Consider the following 20,508-nt stretch of genomic DNA (forward strand, 5'->3'; position numbering starts at 1 on the left):
CCGTAAATTTTTGTAAATATTCAAGGGTCATTTGATTATAATCAGTTTTATACCACCTGTATTTTGTTGTACAAATTTAGCAAATATTCTATTCAAAAGGTCTCATTAATTAGATTTTCCTAATATGAATATTAAGAATTGTATAAAAATGTGCATTAGTAACATTTTACTGCTGGCTAAATTGAACATGTAAAAGAAAATGTGAACATTATATTATATTATATTATATTATATTATATTATATTATATTATATTATATTATATTATATTATATTATATTATATTATATTATATTATATTAACACAGTATATATACCTACTTTTCCCCTCTTTGTTGAATTTTTACAAAAAAAGAAAGATATTGAGAAGAACAATTGCCAGTAAAGTCAACAAAGTTACCCAAACTCTTTTCTGCTGTCTTATGTTATCTGTTAATCTTTTGGTTAAGCAACACTTGATTGGGACATAATTATTATTATTATCATTATGTCTATTATTAAATTGTAGTATTTTTATAGCAATTTAAACTACCCCTTCAATATGTACAACAAGAAACAAAAAGAAGAAGCTTTGATACTCTGAGGAAGAATGTCTTAGTGCATTAATTACATCAGGTTTCCACTTTTTTTCTTGTGCTTGAATGTTAAAACGGCCCTCCTATGAATTGTTAGTCACTGATATGGCCGTCCTCCAATTTGAATTTAAGACCCCAACTTTAAATCAAATTGTTTTGAAAAATAAAGATCATCATAAATAATATATACTAATACTATATACTGATGCATTGTTTACATGTTTAAAATGAACATATATATATATATATATATATATATATATATATATATATATATATATATATATATATATATATATATATATATAGACACCAACATCCATTTATCCACACTAGAAGTTTGCTTTAAAACGTTATGTCTGTTTGTAGACTCACTAACAGAAGCGGGGTCAGTGACAGGACAGGATGCAGCTGATAGAGTCGTCACTCTGGGCCCTGATTAAAGCCTTTATTGCCCTGTCACCAGAGCCGAGGCGAGATTAAGGGGAAAAAGATGTGTACTACAGCCCATTAATCAACAACACAGCTCTCTGCCCTGAGCACTGTCATAATCAATTACACGGAAGAGCAGCTCGCGAAGGAGGAGCCAAACTAAACACACACTCACCCGTTTCTCATCAGTTACGATGTAGTTGCGTCCGTGTTTCTTCGTCAGGTGAGGAGTCAGCACATCAAAGCGGCGGCGAAATTCCGAAAACACCAAATGATCGGGATAACCTTGAGGATTGGGAAGAGGCAAATGTCAGGATTGTTTGAGGAGAAGGACGTGTGTGTGAGTATGAAAAACTACAGGGTCTGTGGAGGTTCAGCAGAGAGAGCAGTGATGAGGGCATCGGTCAGTCGCTTATCTGGACACAGTTCTGCTTACTCAGGGCTTTGAGCTGAAATATGACTAAACTTTTTTTTTTTTGGTAAGATTTTACAGATTTCAGTGCATTGTTTTTTTTAAAGATCACTCTACAAACTACTGTAAGTACATGAATATCTCAGAAATTTTTGGATTTTTACTTCTAACAAAAACACTGATGAATCTGGTCACATAATTCAAAAAGAAAATAAATGAAAAGACATGAATCAAAAAAATATGAAAAGATCATCATTTAGTTAAATGTAATGTTTTAAATTAGTTTAATTAAGCTACATTTTATTGCTTGTTCAAACTACTTATGTAAAATGAGCTGAAACAACACAGTTCTTGAGTTTTTTTGGGGGAAAGCTTAATTGTTTTATGTCTAATCCACTTAAATTTGTAAAAAATAATTAAGTCAACTTAATCATCTTGTGTTGGGACAACATGAATAAATAGTGTGAAACTACTTTAGTGTGAAACATTTTTACAGTGTAGGTCTAACTATCTGGTTTATTCAAGCTCATTAATACTTTAAAAATACATATAAACCTTTAATAATGATTTAAAATTGATTTATTATTTGTTTAAAAATGATTAGCAAATTAGGATATTTTCAATAGAATATAAAATATATATTGTATATTTGTCAAAACCACTCAATCATACACCATAGGGCAGCATGATATTAGACAAATTTGACATTGCAGTATTTTTTTTATCTGCGATATATATTGCGATATAACCAGATGACTTAAATAGCTCTATTTCCCAGTTCATTACTTTATATTGATTGTGATGGTTTTGTAGGGAAGTAAAATGTAAATATATAATGTAATTTATTATATATAAATAATAAACAAAGTACAGTCATACTTAAACACAATGGAGCAAATATTAGAGTGAAATGATCAGTGCTGCATGGTTTTCTGGAGATTAACAGTATTTAGTTACAGAAATGCAATAATCAAATGTACAATAACATTGCATAGTCTTGATCATAAATAATTCAATTAAATTAATCTTTATTAAACTTCTTTATGTGCTACTAAAATGATTTAAACTCTTAAAATGCTCACATAGTCACAGGCCTTAAAAACAAATGCTTTTGATAAACTTTTATTCATTATTGTGGTTCAATTCCGCAGTGTCTCCACAAATCTTATGTGTTTTGACCTGTAGTTTCTGGTCAACTATAATTTCAACTCAGCATTGCCTATCTTGCGATGTGACTATTGCGACGCACACATTGCGAAATTGATGCTCAAATGATATATTGTGCAGCCCACCATTCAATAAAAGTGTTATTAAATTCATGAAAAAATGCATAATCTGTTACACCACTCCACTGCAATATTTTCAAAGACCACTTGACAAAACAAACCCACGAATGCCTCAAATTACAAATAAAAAATCCCATTTCATGTGGCCACATAACCCATACAAAACATCAAAGGTCAACAAACCCTGGGAGAAAAATGCGATACTCAGAAAAGTCAAACCTGCATGGAAAAAAACCTGAACTTTCAAATCTTTTCCTCTCTTCATAGATTTTCTTCAAAATAAAGGTCACAGATCAATAACGAGGGTCATTCACTGTCTTTATCTTGTGTTTTTTAATCTTGTGCATTTTTAAATCCTGACCTTGACGGTAGATGCGGAGGGCGTCGAGCAGTTTGGAGCCTCGGAGCTGCGCTCGGAGCAAACACACATCCAGCTGCATGAGGCCAGTGTCACAGCTCTCTCCTCCAGGCACCTTCAAATCCGCACTCAGAGTTTCCGCTTTAGGCAGCAGACAATGGACAAAGTGCACCCTGGACCGCCTTACTGTATCCATTAATGCATCCTATGAGAAAACACACAACAGTCATTTGGATTCAATACATGTTTAACGAAAGACCTGCTATGATCTCAGAGGTTCAGTTGTACAAGGTTTTGTTGAGCCCATCTGTTTGGATTAATTAAAAATGTTACTGATCAGAGTCACGAACAGTCACGAGCCCCCACACAATCAAAATATTTCAATATTTGTATATGACTGCATACTTTGCAAAAAAAAAAAAAAGGGGGGGGGGAATAGTTTCGGTGCATACAAGCAGCAACTTATAGCTTTAGAACTTAATAATTTATAACTAGGCCCACACGGAACACTGAAAAAAGTGTTGCATGCAAAACTGTTGCAAACAATTTATTTGTGTTGAATTTAAACAAACAAATTAAATTGAGCAATGTTCAACTTAATTTGTTTGTTTTAATTCAGCCCAAATAAATTGTTTACAACCACTTAACGTAAAAAATTGAGTAAATCCAAGGAATCATCTTTGAATAATTTTTTTCAGTGAATCTGTGCGCGCAGAATTCTGCAGATTTTCAGCTCATGATTAATTCTGTTTATTTACTTGAGTAAATGTGTGTAAATCTATATTTATTCAGTTTTTAAATTAAATACAGTAATATTATTGACTAATATGAAAATGATCATCTTATTTATGTACAATGCAGTTTGTACAGTAATATTTTCTGTCTTTTAGTAGATATATTAAATGAGAGACTTGCTTGTTTACCAGATAAAGTTAATCTAATTAGATTTGCATTTTAAACATTAAATTAAATAACAGTTAAAAAGATATTATTTTTTATTTTACATATTAAGGTTTTAGTTATGATACTCCCAAAATAATTCTGCAGAAATCCACAGATTTTTAACAAAATTCTCCGCAGAAATAGCAAAAAACGTCTGCAGATTCCGTCTGGCCCTACTTATAAGCTTTATATTTATGCACTTTTAAATGGATTGTGTGATGCTTTATGGGTTGGTTGATGTAATTAAAAAAACAGCCATGTGGTTTTGTCTTTTTGTATTATTTGAATGAGAGAAAAAAAAGGAAAAATATTTCTGGAATCACTGCTCCTAAAATGTTTGGCCGATAAGTGAAAACAGGACTTTTATTTTGACAGTGCTTAGAATTAAAATGATTGACAGCAGACAAAGAGAAGCTTTAATTCTCTAGTTGCGTCCCAAAAGGCACACTATACACTATGCACTTATGCACTTACACACTTAACAGCATAGCATATGCATGTAGTGTTGTCCAAAATGGAACACTAATTTTTTTTTTACAAAGCCGTTTTCCTGTTGACGTTTGCCAAATTAGAGAAATAAATGACCAAACTACCAAAGAATACCTGCCATGAGTATAACCGCATTCACTCTCGTAGGACAAATTTGCTTTCACGATCCAAAATAAATAATCCAACATCAGTGCGCAAAAACTCCGCCCCTTCCACTACATGAGCAAAGCAGCAGCCGTTGATTGTGTGAAGTGTCCATCATTCAACAGTTATTTCAACAGCTGAAAAAGAGCATCATCTGGGTAATCAAGTGTGAACTTACTCTTTTTAGAGCTTTCAGTGTGAATGCACTACCTACACTATTTATACTACAAAATGGCTCAGAATAGTGTATAAGTATGTGATTTGGGATGCACCTTCTGTTTTTATTAGTTTACTATCTTTAAAATAAATGATTAGACAAAATGATACACAATGAAATGTATTGTTTGCTAATGTTTTATTAGTTCAGTCTATTTACTCCTTTCTTATTCTCTTGATTACTTTATTTGTAGAAAACACTATATTAGCATTGCAGTAAGTTACTTCTTTTTTAAATCATATATTTAAAAACGTATTGATTAAATAAATCTTCATAAATCTTACAGGTCTTTTTAAATTAAGTTCTTGATTTTTTTAAATAATGTATATCTAAGTTAGCGTATATTATGTAAATTGCACAAATTGGAGCATATGTTACTCATCTTTAAATAATGTGACATCATATTAGCTTTATATCAGCCACCCTGCTCTAAGATATTACCGCCATGTTCACATTGAACCACAAACATTGTCACTTGTAGATTAAGGTTAGTTCATTTACAAATTTGTTGTCATATTGTGATGGTGGTCCCTTGATTATAATAAGTTTTATCTCTATGGCCTCTTGAGATCCCTATATTCTGTTCCAGTCACGAAGGTTTGAAATAAAGTTTCCATTTCGATGCACTCAGTCAAGCTGTATTAAATGCACTGGCGTATGGAAGTAGTTTTCACATCTGAAGTACTCACCACTTGCAGTTTAATCTGTATGCAGAGGGACTTCTTCTTAACAGCAGCCACACCGGTGGTGAAGGTCTTCCTCATGCTTGTGGCCCTGCGCAGAGCCAGCTGTGACCCACCCTCCAGCCCCGCGATAGAGCCGGACAAAACTGTGGCTCCTCCTGAACGCCCCATAAACAAGCTGCTGATGTTCTTCCTGCACAGACAAAGTCATGAGCAGCATTAACCGGATCCTTTAACGCCTCCACATTTAAAACACATTTCGAAATTAGCAAAAAGCATTGCCATTTCACATAATTGCACCTCAGCAGTTGTTGTTGTTTTTCCCAGCAAACAGTGAAAGTACAGTACAGGATGTAAACTATTTTTATTGTTTAAAGGTTGACATTTGAAATTAATGGTTTGTTTGAAAAAGTATGGAACTTTATTTAATACTTTAATAAACTTTAAGACAATAAAAACATTGCTTGTGCTCAGGGAGAGAGCAAAAAGTTTTATTTAGGAAGTACAGTTGTTGATATTTGGGGGAATATGAAACTGCTTAGTTGATCTAGGATGAAATTCTGGAAAAATCATAGGATATAATAATATTATATGATGTTATATAATAGTGTATCAGAATACTGTACTTACAGAATATGCATATACAGATCAGCTGTTAACCTTTATCTTCTAGCAGTTGTTCTCAACTAGTTTGGCCGTGAGACCAGGGTGCGAATTATACATTGACAATAGGAGGTCAACTTTTTCTGTAATGTTAGGTTGTGTAATACATGATTCAGTTAATTAAGCCGGCAGCTAGCTCTCTGCAACTCTCACATGCTCGCTCATTGAAGCTAAGCAGGGCTGCTCCTGGTCAGTACCTGGATGACCACATGGGAAAGCTAGGTTGCTGCCGGAAGTAGAGTTAGTGAGGCCAGCAGGGGGTGCTCAACCTGAGGTCTGTGTGGATCCTAACGCCCCAGTAAATTGAAGGAAACACTGTACTGTCAGTGAGCAGCGTCTTTCGGATGGGAAGTTAAACCGAGGTCCTAACTCTTTGTGATTGTTAAAAATCAATCAAAATGAAAAAGTTATGGTTTAACCCTGACACCCTGGCCAAATTTGCCCACTGGCCTCTGTCCATCATGGCCCCCCAAACCATCCCCATTTCATATTTGACTTCATCACTCTGTCTCCTCTCCACCAATTAGCTGGTGTGTGTCTCGTGCAATATGGCTACCATCGCGTCATCCAGGTGGATGCTGCAAACTGGTGATGGATGAGGAGATCCCCCCAATGTGTAAAGCGCTTTGAGTGTCCAGAAAAGCGCTATATAAATGCAAAGAATTATTATTATTATTAAATATATGTATTTATTTAAATTTATTAAATAAATTTATTAAATCTAATTTATTAATAAAACGTATATACGTTTTCAGTGTGCTGAGGTATATTTAGTGTTTTCTGACCTAGAGTTACCTCTGATTATTTATTTCAAATTACGTTAGGCCAAACTATAAAAAAACTAAGCGTTTTGTTACTGATACTCTGCTGGCTGATTTGCATGTTGATTCTAATCGGAAGCTGTTTATGTTTCATTTAGTTCGTATTGTGTAATATTTACCATAGTATGTGTTTTTGTGGCATTTCAAAATGCCATTTTATTTTTAAAGTGTGGGTCAAACACGTGTATATGTGTGTGTGTGTGTGTGTGTCAAAACATTTTTGGTGAATTACATTTGTTTGAGTTGGTTATATATTTAAAAAAAAGAGAAAATGATCATTTTAGCGATGTCGAGGCTCCTGAAGGTAATGATAAATGACTCACAAAATGTTGTTTTTCATTCCTATTAGATCGCATTATTTAAATAATCAGTCCAGGAGGTGGTGCTGATTGACAGCAGTATTAGTTCAAAGATGTTAAAAGCAAGTAAAATAGATTTCAAAGCTGAACAGTCTGAATGTGACTGTTTATACACTATTTGAATGTGACTGTTTATACACTATTTGAATGTGACTGTTTATACACTATTTGAATGTGACTGTTTATACTGTTTATACATTTGACTGTTTATCTGAATATGACCGTTTATATCAAGCTGCTGACCGGAAGTTCTTAGCGTCCTCCTTACGCATTCACCCAAAGCTTAATGGGTAGTTTTGCATTCTAAGAAAAAGGTCTACAGGGGTGGTCAATTTTTTTTAAATTATGTACTATTTTAGTTATTAATATTATTATTTAAGATACAGATCAGAGAAAACTACTTCTCACTATTAAGGGACTGATGCTGGATCAAGCGTTAATTAGCCCCCCAAACTGCAATTGGCACCCACATTTTTACATGGTCTTCAAACCCCAATCCAAAAGAAAACCAGTACAGGCCATAAAATATTTCTACTGATCTATAAATAATTCTACCAACAAATTTGAGAAGATGGTTAATGTCATCAAGCAAATACTACTTACTTCTGAGAGTCTTGCAGTAAAATGGCAGCATTCTGAGAGGCAGGGTTTTGTTTGGCATGGCTCAACCAGCCCCCAGCATCATACTCCACCCAGTCAGTGCCATGGCTGTGACCCAACAGGAAGTGATGTGGCTTGTCACTCTTCAGCAGCAAGGCGGGGCCTGTGGGAAACATTGAGCACATGAGGGTGCATGAACTCTGCATACATGAACATCTATATGCAATGACTTGTGTGTGTGTGTGAGCCTGTGGCATGTGTGTTGACCTTTGCTCTCTCCGTCCGCAGGGCTGTAATAACTGAAGAGTCTTTCTAGCAGAGTTTCCTCTGAGCCCCCAGGCTGAAGAGCTTCTTCCTCCATCAGCCACAGCAGGCCCCTCGCCTCATCCGTCCTGGCTAGAGTCCGTACCTGAACCGCAAGGACATATAAGGGCACTTAGGCTACCTCTGAAATTGAATATGCAGTGTGTGAAAAGACGTGTCTGAGAAGAGTGGTATGTCTGAATTCATGGTACTTAATGGAAGCGAGTAAGGAATTCAGGTAAGTCATGTCATAATGACAACACAGCAGATGCAGTATGTCCAACTTTAATTTAAACTATTCAAATTTGTTTGAATTTTGTTTGTTTAATGGTTGTGAAGCTAGTTTCAAATGTTAACAGTAGTATTTGTATCTTCAATCATGATAAATTAAATTATGTAATTGTCTTGCTTTTGTTTAATTCAGTATATAACCAGTATATAACCTAGGGGTGCCCAAATTCAGTCCTGGAGGGCCGGTGTCCTGCAAAGTTTAGTTCCAACCCCAATCAGACACACCTGGGCTAGCTAATCAAGCTCTTACTAGGCTTTCTAGAAACATCTGTGCAGGTGTGTTGAGGCAAGTTGGAGCTAAAATCTGCAGGACACCGGCCCTCCAGGACCGAGTTTGGGCACCCCTGTAATACCAAAACACACACAAGAGTACAGAAATATTAATTAAGTAACCGTAATACCAGATTTAGTTTAAAAATAGTATGTCAGTCTCTATTTTTCTTTTTTAGGGCAATAGTATCTCCAGCAGCATCTACATCCACATCAAAAAAGCCACTTGTTAGCCCATGAGCCCATGATTCAGCAAAGATTTGATAAACAAATTGCTTAAAAGCTTAATATGGACATGAATAGTGTGGTGGTAATTCTTTATATCCAAAGACATCATGCCTTTTCAAGCTGTAAAGAAATCTGAGCTTTTGAAACTAATGATCGCAGAAGCTCATTATTTGTTTCAATTATTTTTCCCTACTGTCCCAAAATGTTTAAATGTTTCTTAAAATAAAATATCCTTAATGGGAAAAATATGTTCAACGAAAAAACTTGAAATGAAATATGATTTCAGACACTGCTAGTTTGTCTTGAACTGTAAACTGTGGTCTGTAAAGACTAGGGAGCAGAAAACGGACCCTACTTATCCCGGACGGGCCCCCACATTTATGGCCACGATGACATTTTTACTCAGAGTCGACCTGTAAAGTCTGACATTTAACATAATAGCCAGAAAGAAATGTTTTAAAATGAAATGGTCAACTGAATTGCTATTCAGATAGTTTACATATAAATATTACCCAATATTGTATCTATTTATACTGATATTATGACATTATTTAAAGATTTTTATTTATAAAAATGTATGTATCAGTTCCCTAGTCCTTATAGTTGTGAATCAGTAGGTCATGTACACAAACTCGGCACTGGTAAAGACAGCATAGACCTTGGTTAACCACATTTGGACACTGTTGGTGATATTAGAATGTCTTCACTGCACAACATCAAAACTGGACTTTATGCAGAACTGATATTTATCACATAATATTCTTTTAAGTACATTATAGATAAATAATTTGGCTAAATAATTAGAAAAATACAGTTGCCTGGTTAATATGTACAGTGATTTGGTTTAAGTGGTTCATATTTTGTGCTTCAGAACTTACATTAAAAGAAACACTTCACTTTTAATAGGCTAAATTTAAAACCAATTTAACTTTGAGTTATTAAATCCATTCAGTGGATCTCTGGGACTGGCAGAAACCATTAGCTTAGCTTAGCATAAATCATTAAATCAGATTAGACCATTAGCATCGCACTCAAAAACACCAAATTAAGCTTTTTTGCGCAGCTGAAATGGCCTTCACTTTTCCAAAAATGCTCAGCTCAGAGCATTAAAAAAAATCATGGCTCATCCATTGACAACAACTGAAAAGTAAATTTGGTTTGAGGAAATAAAATGCTAGAACCATTCAAATTGAAAAGAAACTCCACGTTCAAGCACACACACAGTACAAAAACAACTTTAACACATTTAAAAGCACCTCTAAAAACCTTATGCAAACACTACCTCATTCCTCTCATCACTCTTAGCAAAGATGTGGCACATTTTTCGAGCTTCTTCTTCAAATGATTCATCAACGCGACTACCGCGCATGCTGCTTTGTGACTATAACAAGCTCAATCTCTCTCAAGAACTTTGTTTACTCGCAATTCAAGCCCCTTTCATTCATCAAGGCTGTGCATTGTTTAATTTACTTTTCATTTCATATTTCGATAATGACCTCAAACACAACATTAGTCATTACATGAAAGCAATTACTATCCTTTATAGAATAAGAGAGAGGAGGAGAAAACGAGAGGGGGAAAAAAGATGAGCTATTAGTCTTGGGCTCCTCATTAAAGGCCTGTATTAAGTAAGAGCTGCGGGGCAGTCAGGCAGGCATTTTTAAACCTTACACTCTGCCTGTCTACTTAAGCAATTAATGCCAGTAATGGCTTCTCCCTTGTTCTGCATTACCGCACTGACACTTTGCAGGCTGCTGAATAACTGGAGATGAGACCGGTGCGCAAAAAGAACTTACAGCAATTACGTAGGCTTATGAATACTCTGAATATGTCTTTAAATATTACTTTTCACACTGATGATGCTCGTCAGTTTGCCTCAATACTATATAGGCGGAGGCCAGCTAATTAACTCTTCGGGCTTGTTCAATTGCTTCATTTTTAATTGAATTAAATTTGTGGATTTCAATTAAAACTGCATCAGATGTTAGGAGCAAGGAAATACTAGAAAAATGATGACAGCACAGGTTTTGTAATTGTAATGAGTGATTGTGACCACAGGGAACAAAACGCAACATCTAAGGTGAATATTACTGTACATGTCAATTAGAGCAATCTTCGCAGTCAGTCATGCATCACTGACCCCATCAAATATTGTAGCGAGGCATTCCTGTTTAAATCTATTTATTCAATCTATTAAATCAATCTTTAGGAAAAAGATGGTTACTTGAGATATTAATGGTAATTGGTTGCTGTAATTCCTTCAAAATGACTAAATTAAATGTACTGTGTAGTGTGTGATTAGCATATTGCTGCCGGCACTGAGAAAAGTATACTTTTAAATATTTAAATATACGTTTTGACCAGTTCAAATGTTTTACTTTTAAACAATTCTATTCTAAAATAAAGGATTTTACATAAAAATATCAGCAGCTGCCAAACTTTAAATCATTAATAATAATAATATTAAAAAGAAAAGAAAGGAAAAGAAAGAGGATGAGGAGCAAGAAGAAGAAGAAGAAGGGGAAGAAGAAGAAGAAAGGGAAAAATAATAGGAAAAAGAAGAGGAGGAAGAGAGAGAAAAAAGAAGAAGGGGAAGAGGAGGAAAAATAAGAAGAGGAAAAAGAAAAGAAAATGAAGAAAAGAAGAGGAAAGAGAGGAAAAGAAAGAGGAGAAAAATAAGAAGAAGAAGAAGAAGAGTAAAAGAAAAGAAGATGAAGATGAGGAAGAAAAAGAAGAGGAAGATGAGGAAGAAGAAGAAAAGAAGAAGAAGAAAAAAAGGAAGAAGAGAAGGAAGAAGAAGAAGCAGGAGGGGGAAAGAAGAAGAAGAGGAAGAGAAAGAAGAGGAAGAGGCAAAGAAAAGAAAAGGAAAATGAAGAAGAGGAAGAAGAGGAAGAGGAGGTAGAAGAAGAGAAAGAAGAAGAAGAGGATGAGGAAGAAGAAGAAGAAGAAGGAGGAGCAGGAGGACGAAGAGGAGGAAGAAGAAGAAGGAGGAGGAAAAGGAGGAAGAAGAAGAGAAAGATAAAGAAGATGAAGAAGAGGAAGAAGAAGATGAGAAAGAAAAAGAAGAAGAAGGAGGAAGAAGAAGAAAATAATAAGAAAAAGAAGAAGAAGAGGAAAAGAGAAAGAAAAGAGAAGGCAGAGGATGAGGAAGAAAAAGAAGAAGAGGAAGAAGAGAGAGAAAAAAGAAGAAGGGGAAGAGGAGGAAAATAAGAAGAGGAAGAGGAAAAAGAAAAGAAAATGAAGAAAAGAAGAGGAAAGAGAGGAAAAGAAAGAGGAGAAAAATAAGAAGAAGAAGAAGAAGAGGAAAAGAAAAGAAGATGAAGATGAGGAAGAAAAAGAAGAGGAAGATGAGGAAGAAGAAGAAAAGAAGAAGAAGAAAAAAAGGAAGAAGAGAAGGAAGAAGAAGAAGCAGGAGGGGGAAAGAAGAAGAAGAGGAAGAGAAAGAAGAGGAAGAAGAGGAAGAGGGAAAAGAAAAAAGGATGAAGAGGAAGAGGGAAAAGAAAAAAGGATGAAGAGGAAAATGATGAAGAGGAAGAAGAAAAGGAGGAAGAGTAGGAAGAAGAAGAGAAAGAAAAAGAAGAAAGGAAGAAGAGGAAAATGAGGAAGAAGGAGAAGAAGAAAAAAGGAGAGGAAAAAAAGCAAAAGGGAGAAAAAGACAAAGAAGAAGAAGCAGGAGGAAGAAGAGGAAGAAAAAAGAGAAAACAAAGAGGAAGAAGGGGATAAAGAGAAATAAGAAAGAAAAAGAAGAAGAGGATGAGGAAGAAGAAAAAGAAGAAGAGGATGAAGAAGAAGAAGAAGATGAAGAGGAAGAAAAAGAGAAAACAAAGAGGAAGAAGGGGATAAAGAGAAAAAAGAATAAAGAAAGAAAAAGAAGAAGAGGATGAGGAAGAAGAAAAAGAAGAAAAAGAAGAAGAAGAAGAAGAAGAGGAAGCAGAAGAAGAAGAGGATGAGGAAGAAGAAGAAAAAGAAGAATAGGAAGAAGAAGAAAAAGGAGGTGGAAGAGGAGGATGAAGAAAAAAATAAGGAAGAAGAAGAGGAAGAAAAGAGAGAGGAAGAAAAAGAAGGAGGAGGACGAAAAAGAGGAAGAGAAATAATAAAGAGGAAGAAGAGGAAACGGAAGAGAAAGAAGAAGATAATAGATAAGAAGAGGAAGAGGATGAAGAAGAGGACAAAAAAGAGGAAGAAGAGGAGAAAGAGGAAGAGGAAGAAAAGGAAAAGGGAGAAAATGAAGAAGAAGAGGAGGATGAAGAAAAAGAAGACAATGATGAAGAAGAGGAAAAAGAAAAGAAGAGGAAGAAGAGGATGAGGAGGAAGGAGGAGAAGAAGAGGAAAAAGAAGAAGAAGATATTGATATTGTCATCGTCTATCCTATTCTCTATTGATGGTAAAGCAGCTCACATCTGAAGAGAAGGATTTCACTCATGCATCACTAACTCTCACTTATTCACTAAATAAGCCTCATTCTATGCCAAATGAGTCTTTAAATCCAACAGTTCCTGATTTCATGTACAATACTACAGAAATACTTCATACAACCACATACAAGAAAACAAGAGTTCACATTGTCAAATCAAAGCTACAAATATATACACCAGCAAAACATGTAGAGCTCCTTGTATATGTCTGATTCCACAACACTTCAGATTTGACTAGACGTCCCGAACCATTTTGAGAGAGAAACAATGTCATCAAAAGTGCTTTCATTAGGAAAGATGCTGAACGCTGTGCCTCAGGAAGAGTGAGGATGCTTACTGCTCAATACCCACCCACACACATATACATTCACACGCATACAGAGAAAAAAAACAGCCTCTCTGCTCTCATTAACATCCCGGAATGGCACGTTCCTGACACAATGCACCCGCAACGAATGGTTAGATATGACAATCTAATAACTTGCCGCCACAGATAACAACTCTGAGGTTGAGTTCACACTCGAATGACAAACTAAAGGACACAAAAGTCATCAACTACAACTTTCAAGCAGTCAAACTGTGAATTTCCACCAGCATTAAAGAAGACAAGGCAAAACTCAATGATTCAAGTCACTTCTGAAACTAAAAAACACCAGATAAGGGCCCTTTGGGGACAGCCTGGGATGCACAACAGAAACCTGAGGAGAGAAGGAGAGATGAGGACGGGATGAAAGAGTTGCTTACCAATGCTTGAGATGAGGCTTGGTCTATAGCTGCTACAGACAGAGATGTACTGGACTCTATGTCATCTAATGCAAGCTCTATGTTCTCCTAAACAGGGATAAAGGGAGTATTAGTCAGCTATGATTACATACTGATTTCAGGTTAAAGGTTACAGTTTATTTAGAGGATCTAAAAATCAGTTCGTCTCTTGTTCTATTATTTTGCAGCCATAACGAAATCAAAAAAAAGGCTTAAAATCAGAATCAATCACAACTCAAGCATGAAAATTGATCATTTCAGGACCTTTGATTAGAAGTGCTGCAAGCGAGCTGTACGGAACGCCACTCAGACCTCTTAATGGAGTGTTATTAAGATTATATTTGAGACCGCCTTAGACTCTGGCCAAAAAAAAAACATTACCAATCACATTGATCACTCGTCAATCATCTTGCATCATGATGATGGGAAGAAGCAAGCTGAGAGTATGATAGTTCGAGTGGATTCTACCAGTGGTGAAGTCCTAAAAAAAATGTGGTGTACTATTACCCAACCCGCCCATTCTGTTTTATAATTTTACCTGAACGTTTCAGCAAGACATCATTCAGTTAGCTTCGAAAAACCCACACAATTTTCTGGTCGTCAGGGGGCGGGGAATGGCGCAAAATTTAAACAAAAATGCACTAATTGCAACAAATTAGGATGAGAGTAAAAAAAAAAAAAATTTGGTATACAGTTAAAGGGGAAGTCTAATCAGCAAAACAAGTGAGTATACCAAGGGTATACGCAATTATTGATCCTCAGAAGTCGTAATACCCAAACAGCTAGTGGAAAAAAGTAGGCATACGGCGTATACGTGCGTATAGCCCCGACTACACCACTGGATTCTACAACAGTGGTCTTTTTGTAGAGCCGAGCTCTGTAAGATTTGAAGATTTTTACACAGGGTTGAATTCACAATTGATTGAGCACACCTTAAAGGGACGGTTTAAATTAATCGCCATTATATGTTGTAAATAATGTTCAGTTACTTGCATATAAACAAGATCTCAATGTATCATCAGGAGAGCTACAAGTCTTTGTTCTTCCTGTTTCTCTTGTTGTTGTTTTTTACTTTGGGGTGAATAGAGGCCTGTACAATGATACTGATATGATGGCTGAACAAATTCAAGATCACATGATTAGTTTTGAGTTGACAAAATTAAATCAGATTGACAGTCGCCATTAACGTTATCAAAGCTTTAATCCTGAGTTCAAGAGCATGTGCAGATGAAGGTGTGGTATCAGAGGCAAACAGCCAATCACATGCCTTGAAGCAAAGATACTGTGATTGACTTCTTGATAGAGAGTCGGTGCTATTTACAAGGAAAGATTAAAAGTTTTAAAAATATGAATAATTTAAAAGCTTTTATACAGCAAGATGACAAGAACTGATGGACAAAAGAAGCTTTATTAGTGCAATTGATGTTGTGAACACCTCTATTGACCTTATTCTTCGATGCGGAAGTGCGCTCGTTTTTGCGATTGTTTTACAACTTCCGACTCAGCTGCTTATGGGAGAAATGACTAGGAATAATAAACGGCAGAAAACGGTCAAACTACTGGCTCTACACGCAAGTGTTTTCATGACAATACAGACAAAGTAGAATAATATAATAAGAAAACGTCAGTTTGCAACATCAAGCAGCAATGGAAGTAAATGAGACCGGAAGTCTCGAGCCAAAAAGATTCCAATGGCTGTGCCCACTCGTACGTGAAGAATAAGGTGAATACATAAGCCCGTTTCACACATACATATCTTTTCATGTGAGGCATGAAAGGGATCATGTGTGAACAGCCAATTTTCTGGAAAGAGAAGTTGTAACATTACCGGTAATTTGCTGGAATGCTGCTCAGTGTGAACGCAGAAGGAAAGTTTTTGGAAAGAGCACAATCACGTTTAGAACGCGCTGATGTGGAACGATCAGAACATAAGACGCATTCCCATCCGCCCTGATTATGAAAATAAAAGCCTTTGAATATTTTTCCAGACACATTTAGCTGCTAGATGTTGGTCAGATAATGCTTCTATGTTCCTTCCTATGTGCCAACTGTTTAAAAAGAATATCAATAAAATGCTGATGATAAACCGCTGTTTAATGAACCGCTGTAGTTGCTTGACGCGTGTGCACATGAAGGAGTGCTCCGGTGAGCCAGCAAACACATATTATTAAAAAGTGAAACCATCAACAAAAGCCCGACCCCTTCTATGATTACAAATACAAGCACAGCCGTTTAGAGGTCATTTCTCATTAATGATATTAGAATCTACCAGTATTTTGGAATGGACGTGTGAACGTTCTTTTTCCGGAAAAATTCTGAAACATTAGTGCCTTTATAAACAGATTTTTTTGAGTCTATTGGTAAAGTCGGTCTGGAAATTTTATGGATATGTACTGGTATCAAAGGGCTATTGACTCTAAGCCAAGCTTACATTTAATTTTTTTCCCTTCATCTACATATTAATTACAAACAATTCTTATTTTCTATACATTTATGTTTAATTAAACAAGAAAATACTGATTAAACTTAAAATACAACAGATTACGAATTTAAGATAAATCACTATTAAATTATAAATCATTTTAAAACAATCATAAATAATCTTTGAATGACCTTTAATTTTGATCAGCAGAAACTGGGGAAGTGTCTTTATTAGGTCATGTGTCAGTTTTCTCACAGCTGATTGGTGGAATGTCAGTTTGTGATGTCTTAACCAGAACATAACTGATCCAGAGCTAATTAGCTTCGCAGTATATGTTGCCATGGAAAAAAATAGCAATTAAAGCAGAGCTACCTTCATGGTACCTAAAACCCAAGTTTGGTATAAACTAACCTGAAACTTAACTGGATAGCCAGCTAAATCTGGCTTTGTGGTATAGGCCCAAGGTCGTTTGTTTTGTGATGTACACAAAAGTTTAGATAGATTATCACATTAAAAACTAGTTAACGGTCTCTAATGGAATTTCAAAAGTGTAAATGGACTAACCACTGGACAAATAGGAAAGGTTTGGCATACAGGACCAGAAAGATCCTCCCTAAAAGATGACACCTTCAAAAATGTTCATGTAAGATGTGTGTCATGCTTGTATGAAAGAGTAAAATATTTATTTTTAGTATTAAACTTTTATCTCATGCCAGCTTAAAGTCTGTTGGGAGTTCCAGAACATTCGCTTACAGCACCCTCTGTGATTGGCTCATGCACTTAACATGAGCATTGATTCTAGTAACAAGGCAAGCAAATCTGATTACAACAGCTTGAAAAAAACATGTTAATGCTGCAATAGAAAACCAAGGTTGTAATAAAATCAGCAGTGATTTAACTCTTTCTAAACACAGTCTAAATGAACTGAGCTTCAGAGAGGAACTGTGTGGGATGATGCGATGGATTGCTGCACCTCCTTGTAGCGCTCCAGCTCCTGCACAAAGGTGCGTTCGTGGAAAAGTGTTTGGAGACGCTCCTGTGCATAGTTGTGGCAGAGCTCCTCGAAGGTGGCACCACGCTCTCGCTTGGCTAACTTTGGGTTCTGGAATCCTGGTGTGTCCACAATAAGCAGAGAGCACAGGGAATGCTGACTCGACTTTAGTGCTCTACACCAGCACAAACAAACAACAGATACATATTTAATGTAGGTTAGAGTGCTTAAACAATACACTTCTTCTCTTGCACAAATAGTAATTTAAAAGCCTATTCCCATTACTCCTCTTTACAGTCATTAGAGGGGAAAGCCATTGTATCCTAAAATAGTGTGCACCACTAGTGCTACCAAATATTTTTTTACAAATTATTTATAAAATAATTAACAGTGGTGGTATAAAAACAGTTTAAAAGCTTTGTCTTTTTTATTTGACCTTTTTATTTTTCAAAACAAATGTCTGTATTTTCAAAATACAAGATTAAAATCACAAATATCAGAAAAGCATGGTGCATACATTCTTTTTAGTTTATGTATTATTCTTATTATTTAGCTTTAAAAATGTCCTACGTGGGCAACACGGTGGCTCAGTGGTTAACACTGTCGCCTCAAAGCAAGAAGGATGCTGGTTCGAGTCTCAGCTGGGTTAGTTGCCATTTCCGTGTGGAGTTTGCATGTTCTCCCCGTGTTGGCGTGTGTTTCCTCCGAGTGCTCCGGTTTACCCCAGAGTCCAAAGACATGCAGCATGGGTGAATTGAATAAAGCTAAATTGTCCGTAGTGTATGTGTGTGTATTGATGTTTCCCAGTGCTTAGTTGCAGCTGTAAGGGCATCCGCTGGATAAGTTGGCGGTTCATTCCGCTGTGGCAACCCACATAAAGGGACTAAGATGAAGGAAAATGAATGAATGGATGAATTTGCTATGTTTTGCTACTTTTTTAGACTAAAGTTCTAAAGGCTAATCCCAAAAAAATTATAGTAAAATCTTTACATTTTATTGCCATTCTATAAATAACAGAAAATCAAGGCATAGCTAAAATTATTAAAAGTAATTGTTTTATAATTAAAAGTTTGCTTGTTTTTTTTTTATTTGTTTGGTCTGTCTAAAAAAAATTAAACAAAATAATACAATACGAATGTACAAGCACAGTACAATACAAGAATCAAGAGACAAACCTATTTATTATTATGATTATTTATGGTATTGTTTTAGATTTAAAATGTAGCTTTTATGTTTTTAAAATGTTTAAAAATAACTATAGATATTAATGGTCTATCAGAGAAAGAGGACAAAGGCATTTAAACCACTTTTTAGGCATTTAACATTAATGTTCTAAACATATTTTTGAATTAGTTAAAGCTCAGGTTTGTTTTTTCCACTACTGTAAAAAAATCATGTTAGCTAAAACTGTTTGACTGTAATAACAAAATACACTGGTTGAAAATGACCCTGCTGACACATATGTCTCTGTACAATACTAAATGAACAAGAGTAAAACAACCCTTACCTGTTAACAAGTGAGATGACCAGAGTAAAGAGCTCAGAGTAAAGCCCAGCAGCCATGGCCTCCAGACACTCCAAAGCAGTAATTTTTGGAGCTGCAAGACAAAACATTCACATTATTTCTCAATTTTTATCACTGGCAAAGCCTGCTGGCACAATTCCTTTGTATTAGATAAAGATCTGACATGAATTGTCTCCTGTGCCAACATCATCTGGTCCCTGGCGGAATGAGGTGGATCTCTGTAAGGTTCCTTTGGGCTGGTGTTTGAAGATGGCAGACGAGAGCTCTTCTAGGGTGCAACCCAACAGGTAAGCAGCCTTCTGGGCCCATTCATGACGTGCAAACTGCTTCCGGCCCGCTGGGAGATGCAGAGATGACAGAGTGAGCATCATACTGACTGAAGCAGAACTGATGACTCTGGGTTTTTTTTAGTATCTGAGAAAAGTCTTTCACAATTCTGCTGATATATCAAATATGAATTGTCAGATTATCACTATAGCTGATAATAATAAATACGCACTTTTGACAACACTAGGAAATGGTTTGGAATAGGAAAAAAAGCAGTGATTTTCAGTTTGAATTAAATCTAGGTTGCCATTTTTGGACGTGTGGATATTTATTTGTATTCTGCTTTCACTAAACTTTCTACTGGTCCTGCCGTATTGTGTTGCTTATAGAACAATCCTCTATGGCTATTGGCATATGTATATTCCTGTATGTGCAATTTTGTTATGTGTCAGGCAATTTATGTTGTGCTTGCTATTTTCTTTTTGTCAAAATAAAATAATAATGATAATAAAAGTAAAACTAACTACATGATTATGCTGCTTTAAAAAGGGAGGAGAATCTTGTCCAATTTTCTTTCTTTTTTTGTTATTCAAGTTTGTCATCCAGTCCATCTCTGTGGTATTTCCATGCAAATCCATCTGTTACTTGGTAAAGACTTGCCAAATTAAGCAGATGCCATGGACAGACTGTGTGACATGTCCTCATCCTCCAAAAACATGAACAAATCTATTGAAGGTAAAAGAAAATACGTCCAAGACTAGATTAAATAAATGGATTTACTTGAAACCGAAATGAGTTTCAAAATAACTTGGTTGCATAGACAGATCTAAAATATTAGTGTCAGTTTTTCATATTAATGTGCATTTTTTAAGCTAATGATATCAATAAATATAAGATTATTGCAATTATAACATTTTAATTAATTAAATAAAACTAAATAATTTAATAATTTGATATTCAGTATTAATATATTAATGATGTGCTTACGTATCATATTTATGTTGAACTAATATTAATTTAATAATTTATTTAAATGTTACAATTTTTGTAAAAC

General features: G+C 35.4%; 1 protein-coding gene across 12 annotated transcripts in view; it reads right to left on the reverse strand.

Annotated features, from left to right (window-relative positions):
• Positions 1-20,508, reverse strand: part of myo18ab (myosin XVIIIA b) — a 174,187-nt gene that overhangs the window by 67,558 nt on the left and 86,121 nt on the right. For all 12 annotated transcript variants that reach the window (XM_056473344.1, XM_056473345.1, XM_056473342.1 and 9 more), the window contains 9 exons: positions 19,351-19,524; positions 19,170-19,260; positions 17,645-17,837; positions 14,232-14,318; positions 8,248-8,389; positions 7,984-8,143; positions 5,544-5,730; positions 3,066-3,267; positions 1,182-1,291 (listed from right to left, as the gene is read on the reverse strand). In XM_056473344.1, the coding sequence (XP_056329319.1) occupies positions 1,182-1,291; positions 3,066-3,267; positions 5,544-5,730; positions 7,984-8,143; positions 8,248-8,389; positions 14,232-14,318; positions 17,645-17,837; positions 19,170-19,260; positions 19,351-19,524 (1,346 nt within the window). The remainder of the gene's footprint in view (positions 1-1,181; positions 1,292-3,065; positions 3,268-5,543; positions 5,731-7,983; positions 8,144-8,247; positions 8,390-14,231; positions 14,319-17,644; positions 17,838-19,169; positions 19,261-19,350; positions 19,525-20,508) is intronic.

The sequence above is a fragment of the Danio aesculapii genome, chromosome 15, assembly GCF_903798145.1.
Source record: "Danio aesculapii chromosome 15, fDanAes4.1, whole genome shotgun sequence".
Lineage (NCBI taxonomy): Eukaryota > Metazoa > Chordata > Actinopteri > Cypriniformes > Danionidae > Danio > Danio aesculapii.